A 14,290-nucleotide genomic window follows, 5' to 3' on the forward strand; every position below is an offset into this window, starting at 1 on the left:
TTGTGAAAATTTTTGTAAGTAAGTACGCTTTATGGACCTGATGTATCAAAATAGAATACAAAAATGCAATGCTAGTATCGCGTTTGGTAATTTTTTTACTATTTTATGGACTCAAACTTAAATTCATGGTGTAACGTGTTTATTCTATAGATTGACATCTTAGAAAAAAGATTTGGTAAAATAAATCATATGTTGACGGACTACTTTTCACGCTATAAGCTCTAAACCAAGTAGACCCTGACGAAAAAATCCGTAAAAATCACATTTTGCTACAGTTTTCTACCTAGATCTGTCAACAATGTTAGATATCATTTAAACATTAATTAATTGATTAAATTCGAAATACATGTAGCTTCTGTCTCTAAATTTAAACCGGTTTTAGTAAAAGAAAAAGAAAAATTCGGGGGGGGGGGGGGTCAAAACAAAGAAGATATAAGCATACCTGAGATCCTGGTTAATCAGAAACTTCGTTTTTCATTTTACTTTAACAGAATCGAGTTTCTCAACATTAATCATTTCTATCTCTCATAGAATACATATATTACCGTTCTAACTGCTTATTATTGCCATTGTTTACAACAGCGATGTAGAGCAAAATCAATACCGGGTATCAAAAACGCTTTGTAAAAGTCGAACCAATATTGTAAAATCCGTATTATGACGTATTGCGATACTCGGACTACTTTAATTCATATATTGAACGGGACCAGGCATATTTACATGTATTTTATAGTTATTTAGTTGGGCCAATGTAAAATTAATGAAAGTTAACTAGAAATTAAAAAATGTTTTACGATGATTTGCATTCAGTCCAAAGGATAATGTATTTACATTCCCAAATATCGTTAGGCCTATAAGTATTAGAAACGTGTATCATAACCCATTTTATATATGTAGCATGTTATTGTATTTCATAAAAATAAATCCAGTTAATACAATCAATGCGAGAGCGAAAGATAGGTTGGTATTTGGCAACAATTGTTGAATAGTATAAATATACTTATAACGCAAAATACTACATGTACATCGTTCCTAAAATTATTGATAGGTAGGATATATATTTCTCTCTCTCTCTCTCTCTCTCTCTCTCTCTCTCTCTCTCTCTCTCTCTCTCTCTCTCTCTCTCTCTCTATATATATATATATATATATATATATATATATATATCACAAAGAATGTTTCGTTTGAATACAACACAATTATGCGTGGCATCTATCATCTGCAGTAATGTTTTTTTAAATATATTTTTGTATCATATAATGATTAGCATTAGCTTAGGAAAGAATCGGGTCGGGGGAGGATGGTGTCCGGTGTCCGATCACAGGCACGAAGCATCAGCCCCCTCCACAAAGATTTTTCTTAAATTATCATACAAAAAATATTAAATTAACAAGGAGTTGCCCCCCCCCCCCCAACACACTTTTATGCCCCCCCCCCACACACACACATACTTTTATGGAACCATTATGGAAAAAGGGGGGAGAATTACTTAGTAATTCCCCCCCCCCTTTTTTTTGGTCAAGATTTTTTGGATGAGTCTGGTCACCCACTTTCAAAAACGATGCTACGTGCCTGGATCATAATATATTTAGTCATTCATTCATTCAGTCCTCTTGAGTGTGATAGAAACGATATATCTCTCTATGAATCCCTCCACTTTTGATAAAGGTTTTAAGAAATAGCTAGAAGCATAAATAAATATTGAATATTTGTACCCTTACACGTTAGAAGCATAGAAATTATCACTTTTTTTATCTAGAAAGTTAGGAAATATTACTTTAATTGTTTTATCAAATTTTATAATAAATATGATTTAATGGATGATAATTTTTGTTTGAAGCGCACGACTACTGAGTCAGATTTTGCATCCGGATTGTATCGTGTTTTGTCCGAATTTTAGTTCTTCCCATGATGCAGTCGAAAGTTTACTTGAGCAAAGAGAGAAGTAAACATTGCGAAGAAAACCGTTTGTGAATTAATGCCATGCTCATTACACGGACTGTGGCTTAAATAAGGCATTATTTCGGAACCATGAAAGTGCTTGATTGACAGATAATGGAATATGACGTATGCACAAAATTTGAATTCGTGTTTCATTTACGGATGTTATCATGACGAAAAAGAAATTTTGCCGGGTACTTTATTGGCACGTGGCCAATGACATTTGTTCACTTCCCTAATTATGCATTGATCAGAATAACTTTGGTATTACACATTTTCTGTATTTGGATTATAACATCTTTTAACAATGACATGAGTGTAACTATGCAGTCTCTTTCTCTGTTGGAGAAAAGGTCAGAATGTTGATAGAGAAAATGACATCTACGAAATCGTTCCTTCGGAGGTCCCGAACCATTGCAGAAGTGGACTATGGCCCTTCAGGAGCACAGGAAAAAGAGAACTCGCCAGAGACTTTCAACCCAACCTCATCAAACTCCTGCCAGGCCCTGAAACATGCAGTGTCAGCCCTAACAAGACTTGATGATTTCATCTTGGAAAAGGTTGGACAGGGATTCTTTGCAGAAGTGTTCAAGGTATGTATTTTAAATTATTGAACAAATTCCATTAATGCATCACTAAGAATAAGAAAAGTATACCCATGAAGAACCTGTAGAGAAAAAAAACTTAAGGTTATTTCCTTGAATTGGTACCAACAGCATTGTTGCAGGTCTGGAGTATTATAGAGACTATGTATTTGCTTAATTTATTTATCATATTTGATATTATTGAATAGGCAAATTCATTCTTGCTTGGATGTAGCTGATGTGTGTTAAGCAAGTTGTTTATTGAGGGGTATATATCCATTATATTAATTGCAGCTGTAAGATAGTATATTGAATTAACCTCATGGGCCAATTTCTGGGGGTTCCCACATGTATTGATTAATGAGAATAAGGAAATTCATTTTGCTTCTTGTAAATCTACTCGTAGTCTTATAAAAAATTGTTTAGACAGTATGGTACTCTAGCTTTGAGAGAATGGTACCCAGAACTGAAATAAACATTTTGTACAAAAGTATAAATATTCCTGGGGATATAGTAAAAAAAAATTTTACAATCATGTTTATTTTACATTTGACTTTTGTACAAGATATTTGAAAGCACAGGAAATTATGGTGGTTTCCCCATGTTTATTTATGCAGTGCAAAAGACAGTAGTATAGTAGACCCTGAAAAAAAAATTTCATTACTTATGTGTCAGGTTATTTTTTATATAAGGAGTAGCTGTGCTTAGAGACAAACTGAAATAAAAGTTTAACATTGGACAATGTTTTATGCATGATGATGAATTCTTCTCCACCTTGCATATACTATACATAGGGCTAAGAGGTAACTTATGATGTAGAAAGATAATGAGCGAGATGTAAATGTCTGTCAGTTGAAGTGGTGTTGACACAATTCTTTGTAAGTGCCGTAAGTCTGGAATTTTCCTACCCCCACTGTCTGGATGTGTATATGATGTAATCCTCTCGCATGTACCTCTCCTCATTTCTGTCAAGTGACAAACGTGGCGCGGCTGATGAATCTGTTTTTCCCCGCCGGAGAAAGTGGTCGTCCTGTGCTGGCTTGTGCAAGATACATGTACGTGAAGCTACAGTTAGAGGCCTCCCTCCTCGACAACGCAAAAATTGCCCATCTACCTGTCTGTCGGAGTAGTATGTAATGCAAGATGATATAGCTATGTGTACAAACAAACCTTATGGAAGAGATCAGACAGATAAAAAAGAAATAAAAGTACCTTTTGGAGAGTACATGTATATAGTCTCTGGGGGGTAGAGTGATAGGCTTACTGCTGCCTGCTGTGTTAGTTTCAAGAGAGGTCAATCACCAACATTAAAGGCGGACCTGGGTTCATACAATCAGGGCACACCCTTCATAACAGGCTCAGCCGCTCTCATATATATCAAATGTGTCATTTGGGATTACCAATAAATGTCCATTGTATTACATATATGTAATATATTTTATATATTTCTACTAAAGTTTAAGTCTAGATTTATGACAATTCCCCACATTTCACATGTATAAGTATGGTTAGCGTAAATGAATAAAACTGTCATTTATTTATTTGCTGCCTTCCCCCTGTATTTTTATGCTTCAGACATATCATTCACATGTTTTGTCCAATATTTGAAAACGTTATGTCTACATACATGTACATCAATCTATGTTTGAATTATTGGTTTAAGTTATTCACATTGACACAATTCATATAAACGGAAATAGAGTACATTACATGTCCATAATATGTCACATTTCAAGAGTGTACTATTATACCGGTACCTGTTATGATTTTGTACAAACTCGGCTGTGAAACTCATGTTTCTCATCACTGAAGTTGAATGTTTAATTATTTATGTTCATTTGAAGTATATACTATCATATATAAGTATGGTTATGTACAAAGCAGTCAAACCCATGCTTCTCATTAATTCTAAAGTTGAATGTATATTTATGTCTCCTATGAAGTATATATATCTACACTATTATAAACCCATGTTTCTCATTACTGAAGTTGAATAACTAATGAATTCATTCTGGTCCTGCCTTGCATTAATGAGGCCTTGTTCTTGTCTTGTTAAAGGTCACCCACAAAGCCACGGGTCAGGTGATGGCACTGAAGATGAATATCCACTCCAGTAATCGCTACAGCATGCTGCAGGAGATCCAGCTTATGAATCGCCTATCTCACCCCAACATCTTAAGGTATATCCCTTGCTATGAGTGCAGTCACATGTAGGTAATAGATGCAATCTAAGTGGTAATGAAAAACAAGCCCCCCCCCCTCCCCACTTCAACACTTCAATCAAACTATACATAATAAGATCTACATACATGCTCAAAAATTGTACATTCAAATCAGTGTATATTCAAATAAAATAAGTTGTATATACCATGTTGCAAAATATTCAGTGACTTCATTTTAATATGAATTGCCAAATAATGCAATTGAGTTAATATCAATATTGACCATCTCAGATTGGTCAAAATTGATATTACCTTAAATTGACAGAAAAAAATCATTGGAGTTTGCAAAGATCCCAGTATATTAATTAATATATTAAAAAATACTGGTATATTTTATGGAGCTTGAAAATTGAAAAACATTTTGATGGGATTTTGTAAATAGTACCAGTACTTAGACCCACTGTGGTAAGCTGTGTGTTTGTTTACTACAGGACTCTCAATGGAAAATTGTTCGAGTATCATAACTCTGAATGAAGGAGAATTAAAATGGGGAGATATCCAGCCAAACTTGTGACAAACAACTCTATCTTTATTCTCTTTAATATCAGTTAATTCATTCTGTTGGATCAAAGTCAAACAATTACTAGCGCCCATTGGAAGCGTGGACAGAACTCTATCACCCAACGTAATCTTGTTGGCATGCCTGGAAATTGATAATTATTTCCCACTATGATTATCACAGCTAAATATGGGTTTTGAACCATTGTCAACAGCTTAGGACTGTAAACAAATTGAAAAAAGGGGGAAATTTTTAATTGAATTTCATACAATGACTTCTAAAGGTTTAAGTCTTTAAGACTTATCTTTCAGCCTTATAAACTAGAACTTTGAACTTTATAGTGGTTAACAGACAAGGGCCAGTGAAATTAGAGGTTTGGTCAGTGAAAATCAGAAATGAAGATGCCAATTGTTTGTGTATATTTTTTCAGTCACACACAACCAGTTTTATACCGGTACATAGATTTAGTATGTACATGTACCATGCATATCAAAATACATGGAAATTGACCGAGTGTCCACTATATTAAAGTACAGAGAGGATGTGGCACATGTATTTTGTTTCCTTCACTGTTATACTTGTACCCGGTACATGCAGTACCAGTACACGAAAATTAGTAGCCGTACATCACACTTTAGCTAAAGGGGGGGGGAGGGGTGGGTAAATAAATAAATTTTGACAAGGGTATTATACCAGTAAGCTAGTAAGTTTTAAAAGTTCTCATTAAGGCTGGTCTCTCTTTTTTAAGACTTTCACAGAATTTCATAAGCTATATAGGTTAAAACAAGATAGAATACATTTGTTCTCAAAGAGGAAGAGTCTTATTTCACTTCTGTGTAAATATATATATCCAGAACTTTAAATTGAAAAATGTGATGTGGCAATACACAAATATTCTCATTTCTATTAGTGATCTATTTTGATAGTTTCAGGGTTGTTCATATATCCTGGCTATTAAATTTAAGATAAGAAACCATTTGGGAAAAAAGTGATTCCAAAGAGCAGAATTACATTTACAATTCAAAAATTCTAGGGTTTTGGGTGCCAATGTATAAAATAGAACATAAGAAAAAGATATGCTTTTTGTGTTTTTCTTTGTAATTTTTGCATGAACAAGATTTCTTTTCATTTATTGCATTGTCTGCATATACATGTACTAACTGGTAGAGTTCTAGCTGTTATTAGACCTTAATCAACTTCTTAAAACTTCACACCTTTTTTGGGGGGGGGGGGGGCATCATGAGATAAAGACCTATTTCTCACTAAAATTATACAACTGTACACCACCAAACTCATTCCACCAACACACCATCACTACGGCCTCTTCTTCTTTAACTGCATGCACTATGAGAAGTCAGGTTCCTCAGAGGACCCTCTGCTTTTATTATTGGGGTCCCCAATAATGACAATTAAGGAGGGGGTCGCGGCAACCAGACTACATTATGAGGGGATGATAATTTGATAGAAAACTAGAATATATGTGTTTATTTATATTGGAAAAACCATCAATGTAAGATTTATTCAGCTATAATCTCAAATGCTTATATCTTTGTCTATTACATTGGCTGTCTTGTTGATTGTGGTTCAGACACCTGGGGGTTCATCAGTACTAATTACTGTAGGGTATGTACCGGTACATGGACTTGTAGACCAAGTAACTATGTTGTGAATCAGGTACTAATCTAAAAAGTAAACATCTGTTTCCTGAAGAACACTACAGTGCCAAGAATCCATTAACAGCTAGAGTTGGAGCCTCATATTATGCTTTTGTTTTCACAATTTTGACGAATTGGTCAGGACTACAATATCAAGATTTGCCAGCAAATATTGTTGTTTGGTTTGTTTTTCGGCAAAAAATAAACGTTGCCAGATCAGCTTTTTTCAGTTGTTGTTAAGTCATCATCTCCTGCTATGCAATGAGAGAGGGTGGAAGATCTTATAAACACACTAGCTTAGGTAGATTGCTGTAGGGTCCTGCTGTTTTATAGAGAAGAGCCAGAAAATTTCCTTGGGTCAAGGTCAAACAACACAAACAACAGCTGATGACTTAACGAATGTAGACACATAACGTAAGGGTAGATCTATGTGGTTTATGATTTTGGACAGCATCAGTTGGATTTTCTTTATAGTATTATGTAGCATAATTATGAATTTATGTATCTTTTAAACAACAAAACCAGTGATTAAATTTGAGATATTTTCCAAAAAAGTCTCTTGAAAAGATCTCAAATATTCCATATGATATTTAAATTTGAAATTGACTTGAATTTCTGTTTGTCTTAATTCTCAAAATCTAAAATTATTTCTGAATTAATTGGTTAGGTATATGTTGTTGAAAAAAAATCTTCTACTGCAATAAAAGACACATGTTATTCAGTATAGCATTTGATACCAATGTCACGATGTGAAATGTATGAACCTTGACTTCCTGATTTGAAACATGATTCTGCACTTCAACCTGAAGTTAGTTTCAGTTTCCTCGGGTTAAAGGAAAAAAATTCCCAGGATCTTCCCAGTAGTAAGTACATGGCACATCATGCATCCCAGTTCCTTATCGTCAGCTGCGTTTGACAACTTCTGCTGCACCATTGTAATTTTATCAGTCATCTCATTTTAACTGCGCATCAAGATAATAACTGCTGCAGCGGTGATACACATAAACACTTCACCCAGTTCTGGTTCATCTTGAATTAAAATCAAGTGTGTATTTATATAGGTCAAAATTGAATACATAAGCGTCTTTATTTAGGGCATCAAATGAGTAAGCGCTCTTACAAACCACACCAACGGTTAGTTTTCAATTGAGAAGAAAGTTTACACACCATTTATTTACTAGAGCCCATTGATTATGTAGGGGTATTAGGTTGGGTTATATGTATATGTGTGCATTATTGAACTCATGTATTGTTTATTTACTTAGTATATATATGAAAGAGCTTGAAAGTAATTGAAATTTGAAAATGTTGACACCTGTTTCCTACGGGTACAATTGGGGCAAAAGTGTGAGATCTTTGATATTCATGAGGCTTTTATGCCCCACTTAAAAAGCATCAGCCCAGAACATAAAAACATAATGGAAAGTAATCTACCTGTATGAAAGTTTAATAGCCATAAAAAAGGAGGTCACTCCCTTGCTTGTTGGTTTTTTGACATGCTAGAATGCTAGTATTTTAATTACCTTAAAAAGATGTAGGTTTAAGAACTTGTGGTTTTTCTAGACTCTTTATTAGGAATAAAGCAAGACCAAATAAGAAAATGTTTTATTTGTGCCGATAAAATCTTGACAGATCATTGGCAAGTCCAGAATGAAGGGGAAAGGCTTAATCTTTTGTTCTTACTTAAACAGCTGGGCAGTAAAGGGGAAAGATTAAGGAGTGTATTGGGAATTATCATATCCTTAATAAGGCAATTTAAAGATAAAAATCTTACATGGTAAATAACAGGGGAACACATTTTCAATAAAGCTGGTTGAATTGATTTTGATGTGGATTTAATCCAATTTATATTGCACATTATTATTAAAGTCAAAAATCTTTTTATTGGCGGGACATAAAAATTTGTGGTAAATCTAAAAACTGGTAGTACCAATATATAGTGCATAGAGTCAATGGATTCTGGATAAGGGTCAGAACGCAGAGTTTGTACCCGTTCCAAAGTCATCAATGTTTTGGTGTGGTACTGATACATCTGGTAAAAGTCAAGTGGGTCAGTGACAGCTGATCAAACTGCAGAGATAAGGTGGCTTCATGTCCAGAAAGGTTATACAATGCTAGCTTGTCTTGGAAAGATCAAAATGGCAAATATTGAGGTGGCATGTTTGTATCTATAAGGACCAAACCTTGCCAATTTAAGTCAATTTCAAGCCACAAGATGCTTTAGCAGAAAGTATTGTAACTGAAAGGGTGATGGTTTCTTCAAGATGGTCAGAGCTAGATGGCTGGGGTTTTACCGTTTACAATGCAGCCAATGTGTCTTTTCAGTTTTGTCAGGGCTTGTTTCATCTACCAGTTTTAAAGTTGATGGAAATTGAGACAATATATAAGAAGTCAGTGTTCTATATAGACAAAGAAACAATGAACAAGTATTGGTTAGGTCAAAGTCTACATTTTCACGATTTATATAAATCACAGGCAAAGCAGATATACTGATTAAGAAGAATACATGCTAAAAGCAGTTAAAGATTATGCATTACAAAGAATATTGATTTATGAAGAAATTGCATGTTCAAAGCTGTGGAAATTGAGATTTTGATGATTTTTTTTTTTCAAAATAAAAGGTATTGAATAATGAATGACTATTATAAACAATTTGAAATGATAATTTTTATCTCAGAAACTGAAACTCACACAAATATTTACCAACCCTTTGTTACAGTATATTTTCATAAACCATAGTTCTAAACTGTAAGAAATACATGCACTTTAGCAAGATTTTAAAGTCTTGGAGGGATGCTACTTGTGATTTTATTTTTAAATGGATGATAATGCCTTGCATTGAACTATAAATCTGCAGTTGCTATGAACAAACATCAGCAAAATTTTGCCTGCATGTGCAGCAGAATCAAACACATTAACATCAATTGTTGCATTGAAGTAGAAACTTTCCTATCCAAATGTTGTAAGAATTTCAAGGTTTTTTTTTTTTAAACAGAAATGAATTTTTCTTTGCAGGTTTTTAGGAGTGTGTGTCCATGAGGGACAGCTGCATGCCTTGACTGAGGTAAGTAAGCTCTCCTAGTGAAATCATTTACTGGTTTATTAGGTAACTCCGATAATATTTATTAATGTTACAAACAGCTGCTATAAAGTGTATTCTTTTCTAAATAAACTCTACACTACTCATTACTCAAATCAGATAATGGAAGCATTTGTAGAATTTTCCATGCATTTCTTCGGCAGAATAGCTGAGAGTATTAAGGCCACATTCAGTCATTGCATAATAAGAAAAACTTGTTGAAAAGTCAGCCTTCTAAACATACACTAGATCTTGATTGATGATAAAAGAGAATACGTGTAGTAACTTAAATGTTCAAAGGTCTGTATAAATGGGCTTCTGTTCAGCAAAGGGACAAAGTTATTTTGAATCGTTAACAGAGTTTCGTAGAAAGGGAAAATTTTGGTTGCGTTAGCAGTTTGATTCTTCTGTCTATTAGCCTCCTATGAGTAATAAATGCCTAAATTATCCGACCATTGTAGTAAAGCCAAAAACATGAGACACTGGTAGGCATGCACTCATGGAATGTATCTGACATAGCATTAAAAGAATTCTCTCTTCTTTTTTTCGATGGCAGAAATAATATTTTAGAAAGGAGTTATTATTTCATGTGTATCTGTATATCGTAAATCAAAATCAATAAAACTAGAGCACAGAATTTTACAATACAGTGGCAGTCTGTATGAAAAATTAATACGATAAAAAAATTAATTTCCCGCATTATTTCCATTATAAATGAAATATTACTAAAACATGAATGATACAAAAGGTTAGATATTGGTAGATTTATTGCCAGTATGTACATATAGTAGTGAGTCTTCACTAGAAAAAAAAAACCTTGAAACTTTTTTGGACCAGCTTTGTCTTGGGCCATACACAATGAGCAGGCTTCTTTTTAATGTCAGTCTCACATTAACAATAAAAAATATACTGTAAATTCCTTATTTTACACAAGATCTTAATTCTGCAATTTTGCCGTTTTGCATCAAATCGCGGGAATATAAAATCGCGAGCACCAATTTTTTGTAATGATTTCATATAGCCCAAAAACTGTCTGAAAAATAAGAGCAATGTTTTAAAATCTGCAAGGACTGCTTCTCACGATTTTACGCAAAAATTAATTCCTTGCCTTTAATAAGGAATTTACAGTATGGTGAAAGGAAGACTAAGATGAAGTGAATCTCTAAAAATTGTTCATCTTCGTTAGGCCTACGCATTACAAACTGTACAAATGTATATGTATTACCGGTACATGGTTCAAAATAACAGGTTATGTTTTGTAGTTTATGAATGGCGGAAGCTTGGACCGCTTCATTGATGACAGGACCGTGGAGATGCCATGGACTCTGAGGCTGAGTCTGTCGTCTGACATCGCCCAGGGAATGAAGTACCTGCACAGTAGAGGAATCTTCCATCGGGATCTTACGTCAAGGGTAATCTCCCCTTAATAAAGCATTATGGATGATTAAAAAAAAAAAATTCCCTGATTATAAGCAGGTGCATTTTAGAGCTATTTTAATCTCCGGAGGAAACTATGAATTCAAAATTACCAAATTCTTGATATATACATTGTAAAACCTTGTAAAAAACAATTCAGTGGAGACTTCTCTCATTGATCATTGATCTTCAACAAACTCCTATTTAGATTAATTCTTTATTCCTAACACCTGCTCATTGACTGGAGAAGTAACATCACTGAGAATTTAACACTTTCACTGGGGGAAAATATTGTCAATGAATAACTTGTCTTCTGTGTAGGAAGTGGCAAGTCCAGAAATAGTAAAAAAAAAAGAAAAGGGTAACTATATCTATAAAGAGAGGAAATTACCCAGCGTTTGATCGCTCATTTGTTTGATTGATCTAAGAATAGAGCCTTTGAGAAGCTCTAATATATCTGTATATGCATTAGTAGTTGACACCGTTGTCTTTGTTTAACTTTAATCATCCTTTAGTTTTGTATTTATTTTAACACCGACCAGGATGTTGATAAGAGGGCCGGCTTCCTGGGGAGGATTATACCGAGCTACTTTGTTGTTGGACTCGTTCAGTAATGTTCATAAGATGCTTGTATTTGTGTTCAAAGTAAATGGGGAAAACAGTGCACGCTATTATGTGTATCAAATTATTATAGGTACACATTCGATAATATTACATAAATAGAAATGTCATTAAAGTGGCTAGTTTGAGTCTGATGGTGATGAATTCTTTTACCTGATTTTTTTTATAAATATGTTTATCCTCTATAACACTCTTGTAAGATGCTTGGACAAAGGCTTTTTATTTATAATATGATGTTTCTGCTGTGAGATAAAGAATGAAGGGCAACAAGAATCCTTGGAAGTTAATCAAGTAATTTTAAACTGGTTGCTAGAAAAAGAAGAAAGATTTTAATGAAGTAAGATTGTGATTAAGTGAAAGTAATTATATTGAGTAAAGAAAAGAGGTGGCGGATTCAGTGTTTTATGCTTACTGGTAATCTAGTGAATAATGTGATTTGGGTTTGGTTTTCCTTGATTCTCTAATTTCAAATCATATGTGAATGAACATATATGCTTTTAAATACAGTACATGTACTTTGTATACAGTTTTAATATTTTCTGCTTTCAGAATATTCTGCTGCGGGTTGAGGGCGACGTGTACATAGCCGTGGTGTCAGACTTTGGACTGGCGGCAAAGGTCCCTGATCCTCTGTAAGACTTGCTTCACTGTAGAAATAGTACTCTGTTAGATGTAGTGTATAATGCATTACATGTGATGTATCATACAAATTCCATCATGTATAAATGCAGATTATCAAAGATACACCGGCTAAAAGCTTCCACTTATTGTTTTGTTAATACATTTTATTCAGATCTATGTCCCCAAGGATCATTTGCTTACTGTCAGTTTATCTACAACTTTTAATCAATTTGGCTGCAATTTGAGTGCTTACTAAATGTAGTGGCAAACAAATCTTTTACATTGATTTTTTAAGTATTGTATAGACAGATGTAGTGCATGTACTTGTTAATTTAATGCTTAATATTTACAGAGTTTATTTTTTATTTTTAGAGACAAGAGTACAAAGTTGCCCATTGTTGGATCTCCATATTGGATGGCTCCAGAAACACTGAATGGTCTTTGGTATGGACCTCAGGTAGGAGAAAAAAGAGACATTTTACATGTTTTGGACTATCATCTTTTTAATGTATCATACTTTGGCGTATTGTTCCTTGTTAATCTTTGGATTCTTAATATTCTTTAAACACGTATAGGCTGTTCAGCCTGTTGACTTCATCGGAAATTTATCGCAATTAACAAACATACATATGATTTCTGATTTTGTATGGTGTACTCTGTTGCTCAGATAATGTGCTGAAACCTTTGTGTGATTTTTATTTTTAGGCTGATGTTTTTTCATTTGGGATCATCATGTGCGAGATAACAGCCAGAATAGACGCAGACCCCGACATCATGCCAAGAACTGTGGTAATTATTGCAGCAATATAACTATCTTATATCAACCCACTTGTTAGCATGCATATGCATGTGTTTTTATAAATACATGTATTATCGGCAAATAAGATTTTGGGATGTTGATGTCTTTCTGAAAGTTTATGCACAGGTACATGAATTTTATTTCAATCATATTAAATGCCAATATTTTACCTGTTGACCTCTTTGCTTATGAAGTGTAGATAGTTCTAGCCATTAAATATATTTTTTTCATTCATGCAAAGAAGAATTTGATGAATTCTTTCAATATTTGATGTGGGATGTTATCAATATTTTAATGGAATGGAAGTGATCTAAATGTCAATTGTGATAAGTTCAAAGAGTAAAGTAAATATTGATGATGGTTGTATATGTCAGCTGTTTACCACCCACCAGCCTCCAAAAGTGTTACAGTACTGATATGTTAACATTAGCTGCAAAGAAGTAATCTTATTAAATGTTGCTATTAAATTTGTATAGTGCTATTAAACTGATATATCAATCTTTACAGAGATTTGGTGTGGATTATATTGCATTTTGTGAGAAGGTGGAGTACTGTCCCTTGGATTTCTTACGACTAGCTTTCACCTGTTGTCAGGTAAGACACATACTACGTTGGACTTACACTCTTTGAAATTATAATTTAAACTTAGATTGTTTTGATTTTTAAGTCAGAGAATTTTAATACATGTTTAATAACAAGAGATATAGTGTGTGATGTACACTTGTCATTTTAATAGTGTTAACCGTAGTAGATGTTATATGTCTTCTCTGAAGAGAATGATATCTATGTTAAATCTGTAAGCTGTACAATCTGTCCATCCATTTGATTGTTTATACATGTTAAGTTTCTGTTT

The 14,290-nt window shown here is 33.8% G+C and overlaps 1 protein-coding gene across 1 annotated transcript in view; it reads left to right on the forward strand.

Moving 5' to 3' along the window:
- Window positions 1–14,290, forward strand: part of LOC105344839 (uncharacterized) — a 40,449-nt gene that overhangs the window by 21,072 nt on the left and 5,087 nt on the right. The window contains exons 13-20 of the mRNA XM_066066819.1: window positions 2,295–2,534; window positions 4,584–4,705; window positions 9,917–9,965; window positions 11,243–11,392; window positions 12,567–12,649; window positions 13,011–13,095; window positions 13,344–13,427; window positions 13,945–14,031. Of these exons, the coding sequence (XP_065922891.1) occupies window positions 2,295–2,534; window positions 4,584–4,705; window positions 9,917–9,965; window positions 11,243–11,392; window positions 12,567–12,649; window positions 13,011–13,095; window positions 13,344–13,427; window positions 13,945–14,031 (900 nt within the window). The remainder of the gene's footprint in view (window positions 1–2,294; window positions 2,535–4,583; window positions 4,706–9,916; window positions 9,966–11,242; window positions 11,393–12,566; window positions 12,650–13,010; window positions 13,096–13,343; window positions 13,428–13,944; window positions 14,032–14,290) is intronic.

The sequence above is a fragment of the Magallana gigas genome, chromosome 7, assembly GCF_963853765.1.
Source record: "Magallana gigas chromosome 7, xbMagGiga1.1, whole genome shotgun sequence".
NCBI lineage: Eukaryota > Metazoa > Mollusca > Bivalvia > Ostreida > Ostreidae > Magallana > Magallana gigas.